Below are 24,861 nucleotides of genomic sequence, written 5' to 3'. Positions count from 1 at the left end.
AACACCCAGTTCGCAGTAGAAAGTAAACATTCATTTTTTTCTTTCCACTTCACAAAATGAAATGGTCAAAAACCATTTTCTTCCTGGCCTCTCCAACCCCCAATAAACTCTCCTTCCTCTCCTGTTCTGAGATTATGTTCCAACTGAATGGGCACCCATTTTACATGTATTTAAAAATTAGTTGAAGGGAAAATGGCCGCAGTGACGAGATTATTTTTTCCTCTTTTATAATCTTCCAGTGGCATGGGGGAAAAGCAGCCATTGCGGTTCCTAAGTTTCTGCCGTGTACTTGGCCATGAGCTCTGCTGAGGGTCAGCTGGGAATTCTAGTCGGTGTCAGGCAGGCACTTCTTGGAGTCCTATGCCCACACTCACTGCGCCCCAGCCTCCACTGTCCCTGATGCATAGACACACGAGTGCAGTTGGCGTCAGAAAACAAATGAGCAAACTCGAACTGTTGACGGGCCGCGTGAGGCACCCAGGATCCTATACAGGGTCACCTGATCGGTCGTGTAAAAATTAATAGTCAGTCGGTGAACATCCCAAAGAGCCAACCCTTCACTGACCCCAGAGGGGGCGCATCGTGGGCGTGGTCAGCGCCCGCGACACTCCCGCCTCTTTCTGCAAAGCGCCTCATCTGTCCAGGCTGCGTGCGGGGGGAGGTCCCAGGTTAGAAATGCGTGCTGTTGGCATAACACGCGTCCCCCTGCGTTTTGGTAAAAGCTTGTTGTCCGTGACCACTCACACAGCCACCCGACGACACCTCAATAACCGCGTCCGTAACTTCTCCTCTACCGAGGCCTTCCCCCCGGGACACGGCTGGTGGGGCGCAGCCGTTGAGCTCCGCGAAGCCATTGACGTGCGCCAGCGGCAGCGCCGGCGGCGGGCAGCACAGAAGCCTGGCGCAGCCCTTGGAGATGCAGGGTGCGCTGCACAGCGACAGCGCGTCCTTCTGCTCCGCGGGCTCCTGCGGGTCCCAGCTCTCCAACTGGATGGTCACGCTGTGGATGCCCGCGTAGTGGAAGATCTCTCGGATTTTTGTGCTGACGTCCTGGTATACCCCATCCTTCTGACACTTGATGTGCAGGGTGGCAATGACCTTCCCGCTGACGAGCTCCCAGACGTGCACTTCGTGAATGCTGCGGATGCCAGGCACGGCAGAGAGCTTCCTCACTGCAACGGAGAAGAGCAGATGACAGACAGCCCGGGTGAGGACGAGAAACGGAAGCACGGCCCCACCTGGGGGAGGTGCGGTCCCGTTTAAGCATCCCCACCAAAACGATGGGTGTACTAAGAATAACAGGAAGCAAAACAGCCTCACCTCTAGGAGTCCATTTCCCCATCACCTCCTTTCTCCTCTCTGAATTCCTCTACCAAACACTGCTAGCCCGTAACAGGCAATGCGAGAAAATACGTTTAACAAGAGCAGCAAAGGCCCAGGGCTGCTGAGTCCACGAAGGCACGGGCACACGGGAGGGCAGCAGTGGGCACAGAAGGCGGGAAGTCTTTATTAAAGGGGATGATGGGGTCCTGTGGGCCTGAGACCTTTGCCAGCGATCCCAACACTAGGAATTCAACCCACAGGAAATCACCAAATACTCATTTACAAGAATGGTTTGGGCAATGCTCTTTGTATAAATTTAAAAAATGGGAACAATGAGGAAATAGTTAAATCAACTCTATACTAGAATATGATACAGTTGTGAAAAATTAAGTTGCATATTTAAGGATAGGAGAAACGAGCAAATAGTTAAACTACACATAGGGCATGATCTTTCTTTTTTTTAATAAAACATCAGTGTATATACACCAAAAAAATATTTTTCAGCAGATACAGGCCTGTTTTATGGAATGATTGACACAAAAATATTGAGAAAGGTCATTTCTGGGGGGTAGGGTTAGGAGAGAGTGCTCTTCTCTTATCCAGGCTCCCCCATTCTCCCCACACGGCCCTGAGTTCAAGTGCAGAGACACGGGAGTGAACAGTGATTGTGGGCACAGGCCCTGCAGCCAGCCAGAGCCTGAACCCCAGCTCAGTCGTGACCTTCAGTCACCACCTGTACGTCCTGGGTCCACTGGCCTAGCCCCGCCCTCTGGGCCCGGGTTTCCTTATCCATCAGCTAGGGATGACAAAGACTGTACTTCACTGGGTTGTGTTCAGGATTACGATGAGTTAATTTAAGGAACGCATTTAGAATACCCAGCATCTAACCAGTGCCACAACAGGGTTGCTGTTGGGATCACTATCTATGTTTTACGTATCTCTTCTTACGCCCACTCTGCCCGCACCACTGAGCTCAGAGCGGGCGCAGGGAACGGAGGCTGGTTACCTCAGCTCTGTCCCTGGAGGTGGCCAGAGAGCTGACCGCACCCACCACCCCTCAGAGGGAGAGTCCACTCACTGACGCTGCCAATGAAGAGACCACCGCCAACGGCAACCAAAAGGAAGAAGAAGAACTCCAGGGCCAAAGGTCATAGGAGGAGCCAAAGTTGACAGCAATGGCTGGACCGGCTGGTCCCAATGCTACTGTCAGCAGAGGGCCCCTGGGCTATGCCCTTCACAGGACAGCCACAGCCTTCACAGGGGACCGGCCAGGCATGGCCACACAATGAATTAAGACCCATTTATATCTAATTTGGGGTATTTTTCCTGAAATAAGTTCTTCCAACTCCCAGCCTCATAGCTTTGTAGTGGACGGGGCTCTACTCATGTCCACAGGCTCCGTGGCAGGTGGAACCATAGCACACCTGCAGGAAAAGGGTTTTTCTGTAGAAACATAATCTCCACTTAGAAACACCAGACATCATGTTGCACCTCCAGTTCCTCCCCGACATCTGGAGAGCGCCCCTTCCGAAATGCCACAGGGTCTCCGAAACTCTGACCCTCGGATGCACATAACTCGGGTGAGAGTGTGACCTCTGTCGGGGGAGAGCAAAACACAAACACACACAAATAAACCCTCCGGGGTTCATTACGGAATGAGGTCGTGAATGACCTGCATGGAAACGCTGTCCCTTTTACAGTGCTGGAAGGGACACGGTGCGTTACATGCCCCTGAAAACCAATGAACCAGAGAGCAGGACCTAGAATTCCAGCGGCCGCGGTTTCAGAGCGGGGAGAGTGGCCTTACTGGACAGGAAACGAATCCCTGACGTGAAGGTAAGTAGCCGGGACCGGGTACTGCCTGAGCGCTACGTTCTCCGAAAACGTGTGGTGGCGTGAAGGACTTTTGGCTCCTGGAGCCGCGGGGCATCTCACTACGCTCCAGAACAGGTGACGGGGTGTCTGCTTCCTGCAGGGGTGACTAGTTCGGGGTGCCTGAAGCAGACCCCGCTCTGCAGGAACGCTGGCCCGCTGGCCCAAGGGACGGGAAGTGGGCAGAGGTTCCAGACCAGACTCGCCCGACTTACTCAGCTCTTCCATGTTGACCCCTTTGGGGACCATCTGCAGCAGAATGACAGCGGTCTCCTTGATGAGTGGGAAGGCCGATGACAGAATGATCATGACCATGGCGACGGTCAGGCTGGGGTCGATGTAGCACTGCCAGTTACACGGGTCCTCCTCTCTCAGGGGCCGCACGTAGAATATGATGGCCGTGATGACCACCACCACCGACCCCAGCGCGTCTCCCATCACGTGCAGCAGCACACCTGCCAGGAGAGAGCGAGACCGCTAGCCAGAGCGCAGGTCCGAGTTGGGGGGCCCTGGGACCCTCGGGGACTCGGGGTCCGAGTCTGTGAAGGCCTGTGGCTATTTGTCTTCTCTTGGGATGAAACAGCAAGATGGATTCCAGTCTCTTTTAAAAAGTGGCAATTGTTTTTGCAGAAAACAGAACCCCAGGCCTCTGAGAATTGGGAGTAGGGGACTGGCCTGGGACAATTCTGAGCTGCAGTCACCTGTAGGAAGAGGGACTGGGCCAGGCCACCGTGACTCGTGGCTGCCACCCGGCACCCTTCCGAGGGCACCACGCTGGAGACCAGAGGCTGCACAAATGATTTCCTCTTCTGTCAGCCTGTACTTTTGATCGGTTTGAACGTTTTTAAGAGGAGAAGGAATAGGGTATGTCTTTTATGTTCTGGGTCCCTTTGCCCCTCCCCCATGTGCCTTTGCCACCTTCTCACTCAGCCCATGGTCATTTAAACTGAATTTTTAAAAATATTTATTGATTTGAGAAAAGGAGGAGAGAAAGTGAGAGAGAGGAAGGAAGGAAGGAAGGAAGGAAGCGAGGGAGGAAGGAAAGGAGAGAGAGATACATTGATTTCTTGCTCCACTTCTTTATGCATTCAGTGGTTGATTCTTGTATGCGTCCTGACTGGGGATCAAACTCGCAACCTTGGCACATTAGGACAAAGCTCTGACCCACTGAGCTACCTGACCAGGGCCCAAACCACATCCGGTTTAAGAAGTCCTCAAGAACAGGGTCTCCAGCAATGTTCCCACTGCATAAAGAGCCAATAAAAGAAAATTAAAATTCTACAGATAATAAAAATCGCGGATGCCTTTAATGAAAGAGGAAGTTTCTAGAGGCTTCTCTTCAGCCCCTTTGTGGTACTGGAAACATGCAATCCCGGCAAAGAAGGTCCGGAGGTCCAACTGTTTGCTAGACACAGGGACCACGACGTAACGAATTAAGTGACAATCTTACGAGAAGGATGATACAAAATCAACACCAAGAATTATTTTTTATAGAAAGCAACATCTGAAGGACTCTCTGAGGTGGTTGTACTTTCTATTTTACAAATGAGGACACCCTGAGGCTACTTATCCAAAGTCACACAGCTGGGAACTGTCGGAGCACAGATACAATTCGGGGTAGCCTGACCAGAGGACCATCATCATACAGCGGAGTCCTCAATTCTAATGTCAGGTTTTCCTCCTGAGAAATCTCACGGTTAGCCCCTGAGGACCAGTGTTATAAAATACCTTCCAAATTTATTTTTTTTCCACCATCCACAGTAAGAACCACACGTCACATCCCGGCACGCACAGAGCGAAACAACAGGACCTCATGCTGGGTGCACGCAGTAAAGGCTTCTGAGCAGATTCCTGGAGACAAGGAGCTCAACTGGGGAGACGACCCAATCGCCTGATGAGTCAAAAGGCTCCCAAGGTAGCTTTGCAAAGACAGGACCCCCCTCATGCTTGACCTTCCCTTGCTGTCTCTAGATAAGAACAGAACTCAAAAAACAAAAACTGGCATGTATCACGAACGGGCAGCTGCACATCAGCTGGAGTGTGATGCACGACCCAGCACGTGGAGAAGCTACTGTGCTGCTGAATCGGATGCAGAGAGGAAACGCAGTTCGTTAGCTCTGGGCGTTGACAAGTGGCTATGGAGGAAAGGAGAGGCCCTTCTCATTGGGGAGAAAAACGAGAATTAGAACGAAACGCCTCACCAAAGGGGATTCCTTTTCAAATGGTGTCGGGAGTGCTCTTCCTTTATTTTTAGTTCTACCGACACGCCAAGGGCTCGTTGTCTTTCTGACATCCTGTTGCAACCTATTTTAAGGTATCACGTTTGACCCCATTAAATAAAATCGACCCCAGCCAAGCACGCTGACAAGAAGTTTCAAAGAGGTGAGCTCTCACGGCTTTGCAATTGGAGATGGAGTGCGTTTCTTAGAAGGCATTTTTTACATTTCATTGGAGTGGGAGACACAGCCATGCAACCCAAGAAACGATTTTTGTTCACAACAATCCCCATCAGATGTTTGCTTCCCTGCAGATTGGGGGAGGGTCCTGCTTCCTAATGCCGTGGCTTACAGGTCACGTGTGTGAGCGTCCAGTGGACTGTGCAGAGTCCACAGGCAGGGTGAGCTCCTGGGGAGGACCCCAGACAGCAGCCCTGCCTCTGGGACCCCGGGAGAAGAGTGAGCGGGGGTGAGTCTGAAAGGTGCCAGACTCCCTGGACCCTGTTTGCTCATCTGTAAAGGGGGAAGGGGAGAGTTCTTTTTCCCTGAAGGCCTTCCAGCCCTAACGTTCTGTGGCCTTTCTCTGAATCGTGGCTCCAAGGGAAGGACACTGGACTCGAGGGAAGGCCAGTCTCCCACCTAGCCTGAAACATGTGGTGGCTCCTGCCGGCCAAAGCATAGGTACTGAGCTCAGCCTGACCCAGGCGGCCAAGCTGTGAGCCCAGCCATTCCACTCACCACCTGGATGCCAGCCTGCCCGCCTGGCGAGACTGCTGCCACCCTAAGTGACTCATTCGTGACTATGGCCTTGTGCGGAGCAGGCCCGCCATAAAAATCTCTGCTGCTTTTCCTCCCGTGGGCCCGAGCACCGTGCAGACTTTGTCTCACACCGCCCAGGAAGCAGGCATTATCCATCCTCGTTTTGAAGAGCAGGCCATTAGAGGCTTACAGAGGAGGTCTCGGAGCCCTAAGTGGCAGAGCCAGGACCCAAACTGAGGCAGTCTGAGCCCACACCCCCACCTGTCAGCCACTCTGCCAGGTGCAGTAAGGCATCTCACCCCTGACGTTTTTCTACCCAGGAGCGAGGTCGTTTTTAGACTGACAATTAGTGAGATTATATGTTTCCCCTACGCTATGCTTCCCAAACTAGGTCACACTGTCTACTGGTACCTGTTCTTAACTCTTCCCTGCCTCTCTCCGAGTACCTGCTGTCTTTCTCTGTGACGTCAGAATGACTCACGGACAGAACGTGCTTGGAAATGTTAAAGCACTAGGATGGTGAGCGCGATCTTAAAAACCTACAATATACATTCCTTAAACGGAACCTAAACAAAGAAGGATGAAGAATAGCGATTTTTTTTATTGCAGGTTCCCTTTCCAGAAAGATTCACCACTGAGCTCTTTAGAAACTCCCTGTTGTGGCAAAGTATATGATTATGTAACCACTACACTGAAACCAAGATAAACTCACATTGAATGTAAATGTAACTGAAAAAATAAAATGAAAAAAATAATAAGAAGAACAATGGGTGAGGAACCAAAGATCTTCGAGAAACATTCCCAACCCCTGAGAAGAGCAGGTCATCCCATGTCCCAAAAATAGTGTCACTGAAGTCCGATCTCAGTTAAAATCCCAAAAGTATTAAGTAAGCTCAGTGCTTTCATTAGCCCTGGTCGCTCTATGGACAATAAGACTATATAGCTTACCGATGTCAATTGATTATTTAGAAATGTCTATATAGTCTGTGTTACTCTAAAAGCTTTCCCTTAGTTGATTTGATAATCACCATCCTTTTTACTACAATAAAGACTAAATAATTAAATACAAAAAAAGAAATCCCCCCCCGCAGTTAAGTTTCTAAAACGAATTCATTCAGAACTTTTAGGAGCTCGTATGTTCTTGTCATTTTCTGATTTCCCTATGGATCCATCCGGGTATCACCTTGTAAAACAGACGTGAGGCTCAGAAATAAAGATGTCTGCTGGACGGTTAGGTTTTCTTTATATTATTTCCGCCTACGCCCACTATGGTCTCCCCCAAACCATCTGAAAGTAAAGGGTAGCAGAGTCCTTGCTGAAAGTCTCAAAACCAAGGTTGGGGATCGACCCAAAGCAAAGCAAAGCAAAGTCAGTGACCCAGAAACGGGAAGGGAGAGATGGTGGACACAGGATTGGTTCTCCGGGGAGGACTGTGCCTTTGGATTCCCTGGGCTGACCTTTGCCCAGTGCCCTGACCTTTGGCCCTTGGCGGGGGAAGGCTGTGGGTGTGCCTCCCCAGAGTCCCCACTGTGGCCCTGGAAGTGGCGATTGGAGTCCGGCAACAGACCCATCACGGAAGCAGAGTTTTGGCAGAAGTGACCGAGGCCATGAGGGCCCTTCAGTGATGCCACCTTGGATAGCGGACCACCTACTCACTTCCCACCTTTACCAAAAGGATATCCAGTCAAAACAGGTTGCATGTTTTGTTAGCGATATCCATGCCTGGGCAAAACCGAGTGAAATGGGGACAGGCCACTGAGCTGGGCGGGGGGGGGGGGGGGGGCCTAGAGTGGGCAGCGTGAGCGTGGGTCTGAGTGGAGCAAGGGTCAGCCATCAGCAGCGAGCATCCCCCCCAGAATCGATGCTGCGATGATGCAAGAGGCAGGGTCAGAGTCTGTGCATGGAACCTGCCTGCTCTCCAACGCGCCCCCTTCAAAGGCAAACAGAACGCGCAGCACAGCCCATGTGCATCGCCAGACAGGATTCCCCGGGGACCCCAAGCCAGCCCTACCTCTGATGTTCAGGGCTTCTGACTTCTTCTCCTTTTTTACCGTCTCCTCTGGCTCATTCTGGGCGTTCAGGGGATCACCTGCATTCAAAGAAGAAACCTTGTGTTGTGTATAAGTTCTACAAACAAAAAGAACCAAGGGTCTCAAAAAAAAGGTTCGTTATTTCATATTTCTCCTAGCTTATCAGACCCCCACCCACATACACGTTCACACTCAGAGCCACAGACTGCCCCTTGACCTTAGCCTTGGAGCCCACCTGTGAACTTCATTCACAAATCTCATACAATTCTAAACCAAAAGAGGCAGGCGGCACCCCCGAACCCCTAACTCCCAAGGGGACAGGATGGACAAAGGGGGAGGGAGAAAATAATGTAAATAGCCTCTGAAGAAGGGGGGAGGAGGGGGGGCGCTACCTGTTGCCCAATGATAACTGATTTCCAAGGAAATCAATACTTCTGTACAGAAAGAATGGGGGGAAGGGAATACAACAAGCAAAGCCGGCCCAAGGATCCAGGAGAGAGAGAAAAAAAATCGTGGGGAATAAAAGAAATCGTGGGGGATATGTTGAGTTAGCAGAGGAGGATTAAAGCGGGACTACAGAGGAAATGGATTTTTTTTTTTAAGCCGAGAGGGAAAAAGGGGGCGTGGGAAGACTGGGAGGGGACCGCGAGAGACGAGAGGAGGGGAGGACAAAGCGGTCCAGAGGATGCACCCGAAAGGCACCTGCTACGTTGGCGAGCACGATCGCCCCCTTCCCTGCGGTCTTTCCCAGCGAGGCCACGCGAAGGGTCACGGCAGAGTCTGGGTGGGCACCGCCCTGCGGCCCCGCGAAAGCGCCGTCAGCGCCGCCCTCTGCCACCTGCGGCGCGCGGCGGCGGCGGCGGCGGCAGCGAAAGCAGGCGAGCCAGGAGGCGCAGTCCTGGAAGACGAGCAGCCCCACCACGTTGACCGCCAGCCCCAGGGCGCCGACGATGAGCACCAGCTCGGGGTCGTCGATGCGCTCGGGCTGCGCCAGGCGCAGCACGGCCTCCACGAAGATGGTGAAGCAGAGCGCAGTGAGGAAGACGGCGTTGCTGAGCGCGCCCACCACCTCGGCGCGCCCGTAGCCGTAGGTGGCCCGGGAGCCCCCCGGGGCGCGGCGCGCGATGTAGCCGGTGCTCAGCCCCACGCACAGTGAGATCAGGTCCGACAGCATGTTGAACGAGTCGGAGAGCAGCGCGATCGAGTTGCCCAGGTAGCCTGACACCAGCTCGGCCACGAAGAAGACGACCGTGAGCACCAGCATGAAGATTAAGCGACACGTCTTGCCCGAGTAGCGGCCCATGTTCCCGCAGTGCGCGCGCCGGCCACCACAGGTGGCGCCCCCCGACGCAGTGGAGCCCGGTACCCGCCTCCCGGCGTCCGGGCCTCCCCGCCGCCCTGCGCTGGGCTCTTTATAAAGGTGGAGGCAGAACGCGCAGTCTCCGCGGCCAGAGTCTAAAGGACTGGGCCGGGCGGCCGTATCTACACGGACCTTATGCCGCCTCCGCTGGTGGCCTCCTCCCCTCCCTGGCGTCCCAAGCCTCTCTTGGCGGGCAGCCAAGAGCCAATGTCTATCCTTCTAGGACAGAACTGGGCACAGCAGGGAGTTGCTGAGAAGAGGGAGTGTGTCTGGATGTCATTTCTCACAGACCCCTCCCTCCCAGCCCCAACCAAGCCCACGTGGAATCTGCCCAAAGCCTCACTCCCTTCTCCAGTCCCCTCCATCACCAAAGCCCCGCCGCCGGCCCTTAGAGATAAGGACCTTGGCCACCGTGGGTGTGATCGCCAGAGCGGACGGGCACATCTTTGCCTACGTGCCCAGACGCTGCTTGCCTTACAGAGGACTTATTGCCTGGTAAGGCCTGGGCGTCCCCACCTGGCCAGCCCTGCCCTTGGGGCACGTCCCGCTTTGCCCTTCCTGCAGTTTGAGCTGCTCCCTCACTCAGCGCTCCCACCCCGGGACCACCGTGGAGTGACTGTCTGTCCTCTCTGCTTGCTCCCAGCCGTCCTAAAGCACACATTGTCGTTCTGTCACTCCGTCTTGGCACAGTGTCATCATCCCTGTCCCCCTGCCCCCTTTAGGATCTTCACTCACAAAGCCCCCTCTCCCCCGGGGAACCACAGACAGCCCCGGAGGAAGGCACCGATCACACTACTGGGAACGTGGTTACCGCCACCCAGCACCCAGAATGCAGTTCTCCGAGAGACGCACCAGTCCCCTGGCCACCAGAGAAGCACCGGGGCAGGCCTGTTTGTTCTGTGCGCTTGTATCAGTCTCCGCTGGAGAGAATATTCTACCAGCCCCTGTGAACCTCACAGCATGACCTGACACTCGGGTCAATCGACTGACCCCCCATGAAGGTTTATTCCAAACAGAGTCTTTGGTGTTGACAGAGGACCTGTTCCAAGTGAAAGTTATCCGAAGCAGAAGAGGATCCAGGACAGTGGGAGAGGCCCGGGAAGGGGGCCTTTGGGGAAGGGTGTTTGCTCTTGGTCAGCTTAGGGAGTGGGGTGGGGGAGCCCTTGCAGGTCTCTTTGTTGGTATGATTTTGTATAAAGTTGTCTCATTCCAAAAAAAAAATCTGAAGGTGAAATCTGGTGATTTCTATTCTCCCTCCCCCATCCCCAACCCCCGAACACTCACCATTCCTGCAAAAAACACGTTGCTTTTTGGCTTGTAAATGACCACAAATGTTGCACTTGAAGAAAGCACAGAATCCATTAGCAGGACATTCTAATTCTAGCCCCATTCATTGCCTTAGCCTTCTTAAGCGTACTCGTGTCTTTCAGTGCTCTCTGTGCAAAACCATCCCCGATCTGAGGGTGCCACCGTTCCCCAGGTAAGCCTCCACACTCGGCAAGCCTGTGATACATCCCCTCTCCCCACCTCCAGGAAAACAGCCCTGCACGGAGAACTTGAGGAAACTGATCATTTGGAGCATTCTCAAAACATCAGTATTCAAATGATCGATACTTTCAAAGAAGTGAGGAGATGAAAGTTTTGAAGATATGTAGCCTGGCGCAAGATAATCTTAAGTGGGTGAGCAGCTATTACAAGAGAGTAAACAACAGCAAGCATTAAATAGATTAACAGGCACGTAGGAGGCACTCAATAAATGTCAGCCACTTATTTAAGCAGAAAAATCTGACCTGCCAGGAAGAAAATAAAAGTGCAGGGTGAGGAGGAAGAAAATGGGAGGGAGAAGGTCCAGAGGTCCCCATGTTATCATTGGCGTGTTAGTATTATTACAGAACATGTGTAAGAGAATTGCCACTGAATCACAGGTGACACTCTCTAATTAATACATGAACAGGTGAGCCAGGCACTGCCCCTTCCTCAGTTCTGGCAGACACGGCCTTCAGACGAAGGAAGCTCTGAGACATGCAGCGGGGCAGCTGGCACAGCAGCCAAGCAAGAGAGAGGAAGGCCTTTGGGGATGGACCTGCCTGAGGGGCTAAGTATCCCTGCGGATGGCACTTCTTTGTCACTCACACAATGGGAAGAAAAGCCCGAGGTGAGCAGAACCGCATCTTGGCAGAGGACAGACTCCCCCAGAAGGGCAGTGGGGGCAGCCCAGGAGGAAGCTGGGAGCCGCCCAGGGCTTGCTCCTGGCTTGAAGAATGGCCACAGGTGCCAGCAGAATACACTCAGGGAAAAGGTTCTGAGGTCTGTCCACGCTGTCCCAAAAGGTAAGATTTCCTTTGTTTTTTATGGCCAAGTAGGATTCCACTGTCTAAATGAACCACAGCTTTTTCATCCACTCAGCTCCCGATGGGCACTTGGGCTGCTTCCAAATCTTGGTGATTGTAAATAATGCTGCAGTGGACATAGGGGAGCTTATGTTCTTTCCAGTTAGTGTTTCGGGTGTCTTCAGCCATATTCCCAGCAGTAGAATAGCTAGGTCGTAATGCTAAATGAAATAGACTGGTCAGATAAATACCGTATGATTTTACTTATATGGGACATCTAATGAACAAAATAAACTAACAAAACAGAAAGGGATGCACAGATACAGAGAACAGGCTGACGGCTGTCAGAGGGGAGGGGGTTAGGGGGCTGGGTGGAAAAGGTGAAGGGACTGAGTAAATAAATACCTCCTAGACACAGACAACAGTGGTTACCAGTGGGAAAGGGGGGTGGGGGCAGGCAGGAGAGGATAAAGGGGATAAATGGTGATGGCAGGAGACATGACTTGGGGTGGTGAACACATGATGCAATATGCAGATGATGCATGAGTATTATAGAATTGTATACCTGAAACTTGTATAATTTTATTAACCAACATCACCCCAATAGATTCAATAAAAATCAATTTTAAAAAGATGTTTTGACTAACTCTGATTTTATGTATAAAATATGAAATGATATGTACATATGTATCTTATTTACTTATTTATATTTTATAGAACTATATAAATATTTATATGTAAGTGTATATACACTACATAAATACTTATATGTGCATAAGTATGATTTGATGAATTTATATAATATGTAACACAAATTATATTGTAGTATTTTGTCCCTCAAACTCTTTTAGAATCCGTTAACTTTAGGAGCTTCTTACCTTCCAAGACAGAGGCATAATGAGTGAAAAGAAATGGTAAGGTCATGGTCAAGACCACTTTGAAACGAACAAACAAAATGTGCAGAGGACCTGAATAGACACTGCTCCACTGGGGACAGACAGATGGCCCATAGACTATGAAAAGATGCTCAACATCACTAATCATCGGAGAGATGCAAATTCAAACCACAGCGAGATATCATCTCACACCTATCAGAATGGCCATCACCAATCAATCAACAAACAAGTGCTGGCGAGGATGTGGCGAAAGAGGAACCCTTTTGCACTGTTGCTGGTAATGCAGACTGGTGCAGCCACTGTGGAAAGCAGTATGGAGAGATCGCAAAAAATTAAAATTGGATCTGCCTTTTAACCCAGTGATTCTACTTCTGGGAATATATCTGAACAAGCCCAAAACACTAATTTAAAAGAGCATAAGCATCCCTATGTTCATTGCAGCGTTATTTACAAACACCAAGTTATGGAAGCAGCCCAAGTGTCTATCAGTAGGTGAATGGATAAAATAACTATGGGACATGTACACAATGGAACACTACTCAGCAGAAGAGAAGAGAAGAGAAGAGAAGAGAAGAGAAGAGAAGAGAAGAGAAGGAAAAGAGAAGAGAAAAGAAAAAAGAAAAGAAAGAAAAAGAAAAGAAAAGAAAAGAAAAGAAAAGAAAAGAAAAGAAAAGAAAAGAAAGAAAAGAAAAGAAAAGAAAATTCTATGCTTTGCGACAGCATGGATGGACCTGGAGAATGTTATGCTAGGTTGATAAGAAGACATTAGCAGAGACAACCTTTTTGACCCATGGATAGGGCAGGACAGGTTTCTAATCACTGAACATCTGTTCTTCTTACAGTCCTGCAGCAACCCTCCTCCCCTCTGAAGCTCAGAATGGCATATACACTTCATTTTCCGCTTTCCGTCTTTTTGGGGTTTTTTTTTAGAGAGGGGAAGGGACATGGAAAAACATTGATCAGTTGCCTCCTGTATGTGCTCCGGACAGACTGAACCTGCAATCCAGGCGTGTGCCCTGACTGAGATTTGAACTGGCAGCCTTTCACTTTGCAGGATGACGTTCAACCACGTGAGCCACACCGGGCAGGGCCCCGTTCTGTCTCTGAGCCTCTCTTGCATGTGGGGTCTCTGATTCTCTGATGTTTGTGGAGTTCCCATATGTGCTTAGTTCAGTTTGGTCATTTTCTCTTGTTAATCTGTCTCTATCAGGCCAGCCGAAAGAATCTTGGGAAGAATCAGTCACAGAGAAACCCTGTGTATGCAGTGTGGAGAGGGAGCAGAGAGGGAGAACATGAGAACAAGCAAATGAAAGGGGACAGAGCTATTAGGAGGGAGCAGGGGAAGGATTCGAGGCAGAATTGGGAATGTAAGAAACATTCATCGTCCAAAATCCCTCGCCACTTACTGATAGCATTTGGGGCGGAACTCCTCCTGCTCAGGTGAACGAGAGAACAGAAAAGTCAGTTTTGGACCATTTCCAATCCGAATGGAAACAAAAAAGCGCTAGAGGTTAGAAGAAATAGGGGAACTCGCCCTTGATGTTCATTCTAAACCTAGTCAAAGCTTCAGCTTTAAGTCAAGTCCTATGTCATTTCATGATTTACTAAAAGCTTTCACAAAAACAGCAGAGCCCTTCACTGCTGGGTTCGCCTTCCTTTTTAGACAATATGAAAATGAGAGAGGCCGTGTGCCAGAGACACTGTGGGGATAATTGTGTGTTGGTGCGGGATGTTAAAATACAACCTGTAAGTAAGTACTTTCACCTTTATCTGCCGGGGGCACTGGTTAAACAAATATTCCGGGGTAAGTCATGGAGAGACACAGGTGTGGGAGCCACTCGGGTGCGGGATGCAGTCCTGGCGCTGTTACTAGCCGTGGGCAAGTCACTTCACTTCCCTGAGGTCTGCACTGTCCTGGAGAATCCGGAGGTGGAGATCCCTCCGCAGGGCGTGGCTGTGAGAGCCAAAGGAGGGAGCATGCGGGGGGCTTGCATGGTGCCTTCTTAGGCAGATGTGCAGGCGCTGGCTCCGTTCCTTAGCTTCTAGCGCTCATCCTTCGCAGAACTATTGCTGACCTCTAGTCCGCACCCTTGCGGAACCCCCTTCACAGCTATTTAGACTGACCTATTTTCACTCTTATTATCTCTTTCCCCTTGGCTCAGATCATCTAATTAGCTCAGAATTAATTAGCTCTCGATTAATAAAACAGTAATAATGTGAAACTGTGATTAATACAATATTTCACAACTTGAAAACTCCTAACTTCTCAGCTGTCACAAATACACTTCTTTGTCCAGCAAGACTTGATCATCTCTTGTTACATAGTGGAAGAGTGCAGAGGACCAGGGTGATTGGACCGGGAGACATCACTTCATCATCTTCATACAAGGAGGGGCTGTGTTGGACATTACTACGAGATCTGGAGGGGCACTAAGCTTCTCGGCTTCTGACAGTGAATGACTGGACAAGTTAGGTCCTTCACTGAATTGCTGAGCCTTCGTTTCCCAACCGCTCAAATGCCAATAAGAACCTCACACGACTTTGCGCATGGAGATGTCTCGAACATCAAATAAGATGATGAAGATGCAAACACACAGACAGACAAAAGGCACCGTTAGTGTTGTGGGTTTGAAGTCATGCGTGGGTTCTCATATGACTGACTCATGCTTTTCTCCTGCTTACGCCCTTCGATAGTAGCAATGCCCATGGGTTTTTTGAGCAACCTGATGGATGTGCAGCTTTCATTTTAATCCACTTGTATTTTTCACCACCGTGGCATTACTGTGATTGTTTATGTAAACATCCCCCAGTGTATGTCCTTGTGCCTGTATGGTTGCTCACTTTTTGGAGAATAAATTCCTAGAAATACCAAGTCAGAGTGTGGGTATATAAAGCTGTTCACAGTTTGTCAAATTGCCACCTAAGTATATTGTACAAATTTATATTCTATCAAAAATGCATGTGATTGTTTTCTTCACTTTATTTTCCAGTTGTCTGTTGCCAGTAGATAAGAATGTAATCGATTCTTTATATTAACTTTCTATCCTCTGACTTTGCCAAGTTCACTTATTAGCTTTTAGAGTTCCTGGTAGGAATTTAAAAGATTTCCTGGTAGTTTTGAGGTAAATAATCATATCTGCTAATAAAGACAATTTTATTTTTTTTCATTTATCTTAAAAAAATGTATGAAAGTTCCATTTCTACTAGGCTTGTAACGTCACTAGCCCATGAGTTCCTGAATATTTTTTAGGGGGAAGAGTTAATTTTACTCAATGATTTTTTTCCTGTTGGTTTTCTCATTAATATCTAAAACATTTACATTGTATTCTGAATCTAAAATTCTGAATGTGGCCCTGGCTGGTGTGGCTCAGTGGATTGAGCACCAGCCTGCGAAACAAAGGGGTGTGGGTTGGATTCCCAGTCAAGGCACATACCTGGGTTGCAAACCAGATCCCCAGTAGGGGGCGCATGAGAGGCAACCACACACTGATGTTTCTCTCCCTCTCTTTCTCTTTCTCCTTCCCTTCCCCTCTCTAAAAGTAAATTAATAAAATCTTTTAAAAAATAAAATAAAATAAAATAAAATAAAATTCTGAATATGCTTTGGCCATAGTTCTATCTTTAAATTGGTATACTGCTAATAGCCTTTTGATACCATGGCTTTCAAAGTCATAAAGTCATCTTGATTCATATTTTGGTCACGTGAATTTCATTTCGTGGCCTTTTTTCAAGAAGGGTTCCTGGGTTTTATGTATACTTTTTAATAATGTTTTTACATTGCCAATAATAAATGAACAAAACTTAGATGGGTGTGAAATTCTGGGTTTCATGCTACATTTTATCTCTTAGGACAGTGCAGATATTAACTCGTTGTATCTCGGCATGGCACACTGCCATGGAGAAATCCGAATGCAGCCCGGCATTCATCCTCTGGTGAGTGGTGGGTTTTTTCTGCCTGGGTACCCATGGCATTCTTTCTCTATGTGTGATGCTCAGAAAGTTTTCCAGGATGTACGTATGGATTGTTCCATGCCAATGTTCCCTTTTGATTTGCCATTTTTTATCTTTAGGTCAGGATCTATGCTTCTATTATATCTTTGAATATTTTTTTCTGGTATACTTGTCTGATCCGTGCCTCAGGGAACACCTAGTCTATAGCTATTACCTTCCTTGCAATTGCTTTAAATTCCTCGGCCCATTTCTCCAGCCTGCCTTCCATATCATTCGCTGTTTTTGACAGAGTGTATTCTGTGTCTCAGCGCTTCCAACGTGGGTTTTAATTTCTGTAATATTTTCTTATCTTCTGTTTTTCCCCCTAAATGCTGACAGTTCATGGTCATGCGGTTTTATGTGAAAATTTCTTCTGTTACCTGCGTAATTATCATTTTGCCATATTTTTCTGAATATTTTTTCACCTGCCTTTTTGCTGATTCCCTCCTAAATTTTTGGATCTTCCCCATTATTGAGCATCTCTGAGTGGGGCACTCAGATCCATCTCCGCTAATTGCATAGGGACTTGAGGCGTAAGGTGTCTGGTGACTTCAAATCGGACACGTCGTCTCGGAGCGTCTTTCCCAAATACACTTCTTCCCGTCGTGTGAAAGCGGGTCCCCCTGCGCAGTGGCTATGTGGCTCGAGGTGGAGCCTGCCAGCTCCCCACTGTTCGCATCTGGCAAGCAGACCCTCCACTCCCCGAGCTCCCAGTTCCTACAGTGGCGCCTCGGCAGCAGGGGCACTCCTGGCTCTTTCTCCCGCTTCTTCCCCGACGTCTGCCAGAAGGTAGAGAGCACGGAGCATGCTCAGTGAAACTCTTCTGGGCATTTTTTTTTTTTTTCAGTTTTGCCTTTCCCCAGAGAGCTGAGGTCCTGTCTGGGTGCACAGTGGGGCAACTAGGCGGGGCAGCTCTGCCCGCACCGGGGCCTGGGAGGTCCCACTGGGTGAGTTTAATCTGGGATGAACTATGAGAAAGGTCTTTGCTGCTATGCACCTAAACCATAGCCTTCAATGTCTGTAACAACACTGATATTTCATTCAACCAGCATCTATATCTTACTTATCAGTCGCTTCCAAACTCAGGCGAGTAAGAAAGGAGTGCAGGGTGGGGCCGGAGTAGGTTTACGGTTGTGAGTACGCGAATTCCGGAGTTTATCCTTGTGTTATTGTTTATCAATTAGTGTATCATTTCCAAGGCAAACGACTGTAAACCTACTCTGGCCCCACCCTGCATTGTTTATGAGTCCTGAAAGCCCTACACACTGGTGAGTTGGCAAGAACCTTGAGAAGGATAAAGGTGAATGGCAAGAGGCCAAAGTAACACATGGAGAGCGAGGCTCCTGGTAAGACCATCGGTTCTAAGGCTCCAGGAAGTTTTGGCCTTGGCAGGTAGAGCAAGCAATTCCTCCCTACGGCTGGCAGAGGAGTGGGTGTTGTTGTGGATCTTCATAAGCGTGAGCTTTTTATGACCCGATTGTACTGTGTTTCAGTCTTTACTGGGCAAAGGAAATGAGGAGAGTAGTTTGCAGTGAGAAACAACAGACACGCCCTGGCTGGTGTAGCTCAATGGATTGAGTGCCAGCCTGCAAACCAAAGGGTCACCGGTTCGATTCCCAGTCAGGGCACATGCCTGGGTTGTGGACCAAGACCCCAGTAGGGGGAGTGCGAGAGGCAACCACACACTGATGTTTCTCTCCCTCTATTTCTCCCTCCCTTCCCCTTTCTCTAAAAATAAATAAATAAAATCTTTAAAAAAGAAACAACAGACAGATTGAGCCAGGACAGAGAATTTTCCTGAGGCTAGACAGATGCAAGAAAGGGAAGGAGGAAGGAAGAAAATGCACACATTCCTAAATCTTCTTTGAAGGGAAGATGAGATTAGGTTAGGTTAGACTAGGGGCTGGGGTACAGGGACAGCATCAGAGACAAAGAGGCAAGATGTGCAAGGCCTGGCTGAGACCTGGAATGCACCAGGGAGCTACTGAAAGTCGCCCCCTAAAGTCTGTGCCTACTCTCTGAAATAAAAGCACCCAGCGATACGGCAGTTTCCGTCCTCTGTCCCACCGTCGTACGCTGGGTGTGGACAGCAGGGCCTTCGTCCTGCAGCTCACAGGCCTCCGATGGAGGAGCCTCTCTGGCCCTGACTCTGAGGAAGAGGACAAGATCCTACAGGAGAAGCTGGTGCCCAGGAGATGAGACTGGGAGTCTTGGGGTGCAGGGTGTGGCTTTGGCATGGGGAAGGGACACGAACTGCGGCTGGAAGGCAGACATCACAGACAGCTGGTTCTGAAGATGGGAGTGGGAGCAAGGAGGGGGCCGCTCTCTGTCCACTGGCCACTCGGTAGGTGCAGCCACGCCTCTTGCCCTGCAGGGTCTTCCACAGGGAGGCCTTGATGACCCTTCCATCCAGAAGTGGGATCTGTGGGCTCGACGCTCCTTCCCCCTTGTCACTTGCTTGTAATCCAGAGACTCAGAGGTTGGGCCAGAAGGGGGCGCTGAAGTGCCTGCCTTGTTGGAATGGACCGACACTCTCGTCGGAAACTCTGAGCCGTCGTACAAGGTGTCCTGAGGCCACTGAGTGTGAGGAAGCCACGCCACGCGGAGAGGTCACGTGGGGGTGGTCCCGTCAGCAGTCCTGGACTCGGAGACCTCGCAGCGCGGGAGCCAGACCCGAGTGAACGCGCCTTCCGAGGAGGTGGCCTCCTGCCACCGCCCCCCCCCCATCCCTGAGTCTTCCCAGGGCGGACCCCAGACGCTGTGGAGCAAACGGGCTGCCCCCCACCCCACTGTGCCCCCGCCAAATTCTGGCCCACAGCATCCCAAATATCATCATATAATTGTTGTTTGATGCCACGAAATTCATAAGGGTTTTGTTAGGCAGCGACCGGAACCAGAAATGACCACGGAAGGCTGGTATAGCTATACAACACCCCCATAGAATTTGGAACTATTTGGGAGGCTAAGCCTGGGAAAGTTGCCATGGACGCTGAAGGTGTTAATTACCAGGTGAGCTTCGAAGCAAAGCCACCATGGTGGGTGCAGGGGCTGCCCGTGTCCTGTGGGGACAGGTGAAGGCACAGCGTTAGGACCCCAGGACGGGCACAGGGAGAAGGAGACGCCCCGAAGCGGGTCAAAGGAAAGAACCTAACAGTCTGACTTTGGGTTTAGCTGGAAAATGCCTTTCGAGTGAGATGGGCCAGCTCAGAGGTGAGAGTCGACAAGGTTTGTTTGGACAACGGCTGCTTTTGGCAGACCCAGAAAACACTGACTTCATTTCTCTCGCTGCGATGAAAAGAAAAAAAAACAAAACAACAATCTATGTTGGAAAAAATACATGCCTGCACAGAAAACAACGGCAACGTCAAAGGGAAAAAGCCCAGCAACAACGCCGAACACCGGCCTTCCATGTAGAAGAGAAGGAAGGGAACAACTCTAAGAACCTGATTCAACCATTAAACATTAACAGTTCAGCCAGGCCTTCCTGGGAGAAGGACGCCGAGGAAGCAAAACGCCAGCAGCTCCTCACAAACATCGGGACAAAAGGAGGCTGGGCGGGAGAACACACTCCCCGAGGCCCACAGCACACGGCAGGGCTGGGGAGACGTCTCCAGGGGGACGCAAGGCAGGTGCAGGGCCCCGGGACGAGCTTCCAGCACTCCAGACCTCACAGGCTCAGACTCCGGCAGAGGCTGACCCCCAGGCTGGAACCAAGTCAGAGGGACAGAGACGTCTCCTTAGGAAGCGGGATTCACAGGCCGAAGCAGCTCGGGGAAAGGGCCACCAACAAAAAAAAAAAAAAAAAAAAAAAAAAAAAAAAACTGAGGTCTAGAATGTCGTGGAAATTGCTAAACTTTCTGCTAGGCAGGAATATTGCAAATGTCACTCTCTGGGAAAGGGTGTGATGTGTTCACCAGACGTGAGCATAATCCAGCATCAAAACAAACATAATTTAAATAACATGGAAGGAAAGGCATTTGGAAGAAAGAAGAAGGAGGCGGAGGAGGAGGGGGAGGAGGAAGAGGAAGGAGAAGGAGGAGAAGGACAAGGAAGAGAAGGAGAAGAGGAGGAGAAGAAAAAGAAATTTCAGATATAATTTTGTTACTTATAAATTAGATAAATGGAAGGCCAAGGAGAGGCAGCAGAGGCACATATATCAGATGTAAACGTGTCACTGAAAAAGTAGATAAACAGAAAGCTTGATCTATCCGTGAAAGAGCTGCCCACACAGCCAGGTACCTGTTCAAGTACAAGTCCAGGGCGTAGAGAGACCTATTAGTGACATTTTAAAGAAAACTCAAGCCTGGAAAATTATCAGAAATATACACAAACATTAAAGACACTGTGAACGCCAAAAAAAAATCAAATGAAGTAAACAAGGAGGAGGAAAACATGGAAATGAAGCAAATTTGGTCCCTAAACCCAGAGAAAGAAAAGAGCGAAGCCACATATTTCCCAGGATCTGAACCCCAGAAACATTGTCCCCCCTCTTCCCTTCCCCAAACACCCTCCCATCCAGCCATTCAGATTTTGGACTTTAAACCCATTGTGTTTGTTTTTTCTTTCAAGCTTGTACTATTTGCTTTTCTCGCTTTGCCTTTACTTTAGCCCCAAAGCTGCTTCAGCATCGCTTTTTGTATTGGGGAGGATGCCCACTGGCTAGATATCAACCTAATCCCACGTCTCAGCCAGATAAACCTCCCAGGTGTTCTTTTCTCCCAGGGGTGTGTGTGTGTGTGTGTGTGTGTGTGTGTGTTAAATTTCCAGCTTGTCTGATTCACCCATGTATCTTACTCCATGATCCCCCAGGGATGTTGCAAGTCCTAACTGTACATACAGTCGGTGTTGTTAATATTTAAAGTTCAAGGTCTTATTTTTTTTGGCTTTTCTAGGACCTCAAACACAAAATATAACTGGTGTCATCAATTCCTGTACCGGATGGATAAAGCAGAACAAGTAAAAGACCCACAGAACCAGGGCAGACCGAAAGCTGGCCAAGTCAAAGATTCTCTCTGGCCGGAGATTTCACAGAAGCAATGATTATGTGCTGCTGGTCACTAAACCAGGAGGCACCACGATACTTTAGCTGAGGGGCACTTTGAAATGCTTTGAGCTAGGGTTCTAGACACACAGGTCTTTATCCTAAGTGTAGGCTGGCTGTTTTGAAGCCAAGGATCAATTTTCCCCTCATATGTTAAACCTCCTAGTATAAATCCACATGTATGGATGAATTACATTTCATCTTAGAATAGGAGGCAATTGAAATTGCATTAATGGAGTGTCTCAGGTTCGATTCCCAGTCAGGGTACATGCCTGGGTTGCAGGCCATGACCCCCAGCAACCGCACACTGATGTTTCTCTCTCTCTCTTTCTCCCTCCCTTCCCTCTCTAAAAGATAAATAAATAAAATCTTAAAAAAAAAAGAAATTGCATTAATGTTAGTTTTTGAGATCCATATAACCCAAATATTTACACTTTACTTTAAGCTTATTTGGTGATGGGAAGGATAGCAAAATGTATGTTTTAGTAAAAGTGATAAATATATAATTCAGACATAAATGCTAAGAAGGTAAGTAGCCATCCTAAAATTACTTGGAGGGTTTAAACACTCTAAAATTCCTAATAGAAAAACTCAGCAACACCTAAAGCTGCCAAAATAATAATGGTAACATAGAATATGGATCTTAAAGCACTAGCTATATGTAAATAGTACTTACTACACTTAGCTATTTAAAGTAGAATACTATGCAGCATCAAACACTTCAACAGAAGATAGATACTTGGGAATTAAGACAATAGAAAATGACAAGTTCAGGGTGAAATATCTGTCTTCAGCCTCCTGTTGTTACCTTCGCATAGCCACAAACAAGAGCCAAACTTAGACCTGTCCAGTAATAACCCAATTCATAAAAACAGAACTACGGTTGCCTAGCAGCTTTCCTGCTGGCCAGAGAGTCAAACCCTTTACCTAAATCGCTTTTGTTATGTGCAGGAAAGTATGTAAAGAGTAAAGACAAAATTAGAACTAAAACCGTAATGGTGAATTTAGTAAGGAGGACACTGCCACTGTCTATACGAAGCACTTGTTTGATGTCAGCTTTCTTCCCTTAAAGTTAGCCACGAATACATACATATATGTATTTCTGAATTTTATGATGTGGAACCTCAAGTAGTATCTTGGGGTGATGGATGGAGACAAGGCGTAGGGGCTCACGTTAACTGATTATTGTCTTTTTGAGAAGATGAGGCCCTAATCGGTTCCTTACTTTGATTAAACATAGAGACTCTCGTTTCTCATTTGTTCCTGTCTGTACTGAACCCATACCCCAGGGACACATGGGATATACCTAAGGGAATATTTGGATGCAGACAGCATAAAGGACTGCATCCAGCTGACATTATCTACAGTAGCAGCCAAGTCAGGAAGGACACAATAAAAAGTGCAAATGTCGGCTCAGGCTCCCCAGGCACGTAAATGCCCCCGGGAGGGAGAGAAAACTGATCAGTATCGAAGGAGGAAGAAATGCTTGAGATTTCTTAAAATCCTGGTGAGCCACCAGAACTCAACGATCCTGGATTACCACATAATTCCCAGGCTTGCACTGTGATTTTTAGAAAAACAGTAGTTATTCTTTACCAAGTGCCTATCCAATGTTCAACACTCGGGATCCCATTTAGTCCTGCGACCTTGACTCCCACGGGACAGGTGGGCGCACGGGTGAGGAATGAAACTGGACCCCCGCCCTGTGGGAGAGCCCAGGTATGAGCCTGGTCCGCTCCTGCCAGCCAAGTCCCCTTCTGCCAGAGTTTTTAATATGTTTTTTTAAAAGAGTTTCTCTTAGGGCAATAATAAAAAAACATGGTTCTATCTAATAATTTATCTTGTGGACTGATTGTTTTAGACTGTTCTCTTCCAAGATTTAAAATTCCATCTTTGGACAGATGTTTGGGGCCCATTCTTAAGACCTCCCCAAAGACTCATGTATTCATAGTTTCCCCTTTTCTCAAATAGGATACATTTCTATAATAAATAAATGCACACAAGTATTTCTACCTAAAAAAGAGCTAAAGTTTACTCAATCATTTCCTTTTATGCCCCTCTCCATTTTATTTAAAATTCCTTAAATATATTCTTAAGAGTTTTATCATCCTGCCCAATTGTTTATATTTTGCTCACCATGAGCTGGTTACCTAGTCCAGTAGTTTTTGAACATCTTTTATGGGGACACTAAAATACTTTTTTAATTCAAAGGCAGCCGTGCCATAGCCGGGTGAACAAAAGTAACTAATTCAAAGAGGATGTTTTCAGAGCCACGTCTGCTTTCCTCCCCATCGCCCCCTCGGAGCCTCTGGTGACGGCGCCCCTCCTCCCTCTCCACCTGTCTGGACACGTTTCCACTCCCTGCCACTCAAAGTGAAAGAAGACCCTCGAGTTGGAAGCAGCCTGCTGCCGCCCAGCTCCAAGGAACTTGGGAGCAGAGGTGACTCTGTGGCAAAATCACGAGGGCAAGAGGAATCGGGCCCCTCTCCAGAGCCCCCAGGGGAGGCCCCCCAGGGCCGCAGCCACCGGGAGTGTGCCCACCACGCCTGCGCAGCCCTGTACCTGTGCCGGCGTCGCCCCCGGGCCCGTGCGCGGAGCAGTAGCAGCAGTCCAGGATGACATAGTTGAGCACGTTGAAGAAGAGCCCGATGACTCCAGCACTGAGAACCAGCAGCGCGGCCTCGGTCTTCTGCGGATCGATGTACCTTTTGATCGCCTCCACCAGGATGCTGAACATCAGGGCCACGGCGAAAATGGTGTTGCCGAAGGCCCCCACGACGTCGGCCCGCGAGAAGCCGAAGGTGCTCCTCCTGTCCCGCGTGATATGGCTGGCCCGGAGGCCGAACAAGCCTATGACCATGGAGAGGAGGTGGGAGAGGACGGCGAAAGCGTCCGAGGCCAAGGACAGGGAGTTGCCGATGTAGGCGATCACCAGCTCCATGACGAAGAGGAGGACGCTCACCACGCACATGAAGACCAGGCGGAAGGTCCTGCCGGAGTAGCGGCCCATGGCGCCGGGTCCCCGGGCGAGCCCGCGTCCTTCC

At 49.2% G+C, this 24,861-nt stretch overlaps 1 protein-coding gene across 2 annotated transcripts; it reads right to left on the bottom strand.

Annotated features, from left to right (window-relative positions):
- Window positions 1-630: 630 nt before the first annotated feature.
- SLC30A10 (solute carrier family 30 member 10) lies at window positions 631-24,861 on the bottom strand. 2 transcript variants are annotated; one of them, XM_036016068.1, is made up of 4 exons: window positions 24,380-24,861; window positions 8,182-8,259; window positions 3,411-3,650; window positions 631-1,172 (listed from the first exon to the last, which is right to left on the bottom strand). In XM_036016068.1, exons 1-4 carry the CDS (start codon window positions 24,825-24,827, stop codon window positions 670-672), a joined length of 1,269 nt encoding a protein of 422 aa, XP_035871961.1. In that variant the 5' UTR covers window positions 24,828-24,861; the 3' UTR covers window positions 631-669. The 2 variants fall into 2 exon arrangements, with proteins under 2 accessions (XP_035871961.1, XP_028387135.2); XM_028531334.2 differs by lacking the exon at window positions 24,380-24,861 and adding an exon at window positions 8,903-9,699.

Source organism: Phyllostomus discolor, chromosome 15 (genome assembly GCF_004126475.2).
Source record: "Phyllostomus discolor isolate MPI-MPIP mPhyDis1 chromosome 15, mPhyDis1.pri.v3, whole genome shotgun sequence".
In the NCBI taxonomy this organism is placed as follows: Eukaryota; Metazoa; Chordata; class Mammalia; order Chiroptera; family Phyllostomidae; genus Phyllostomus; species Phyllostomus discolor.
This window is presented reverse-complemented; position numbering and strand designations above follow the sequence as displayed.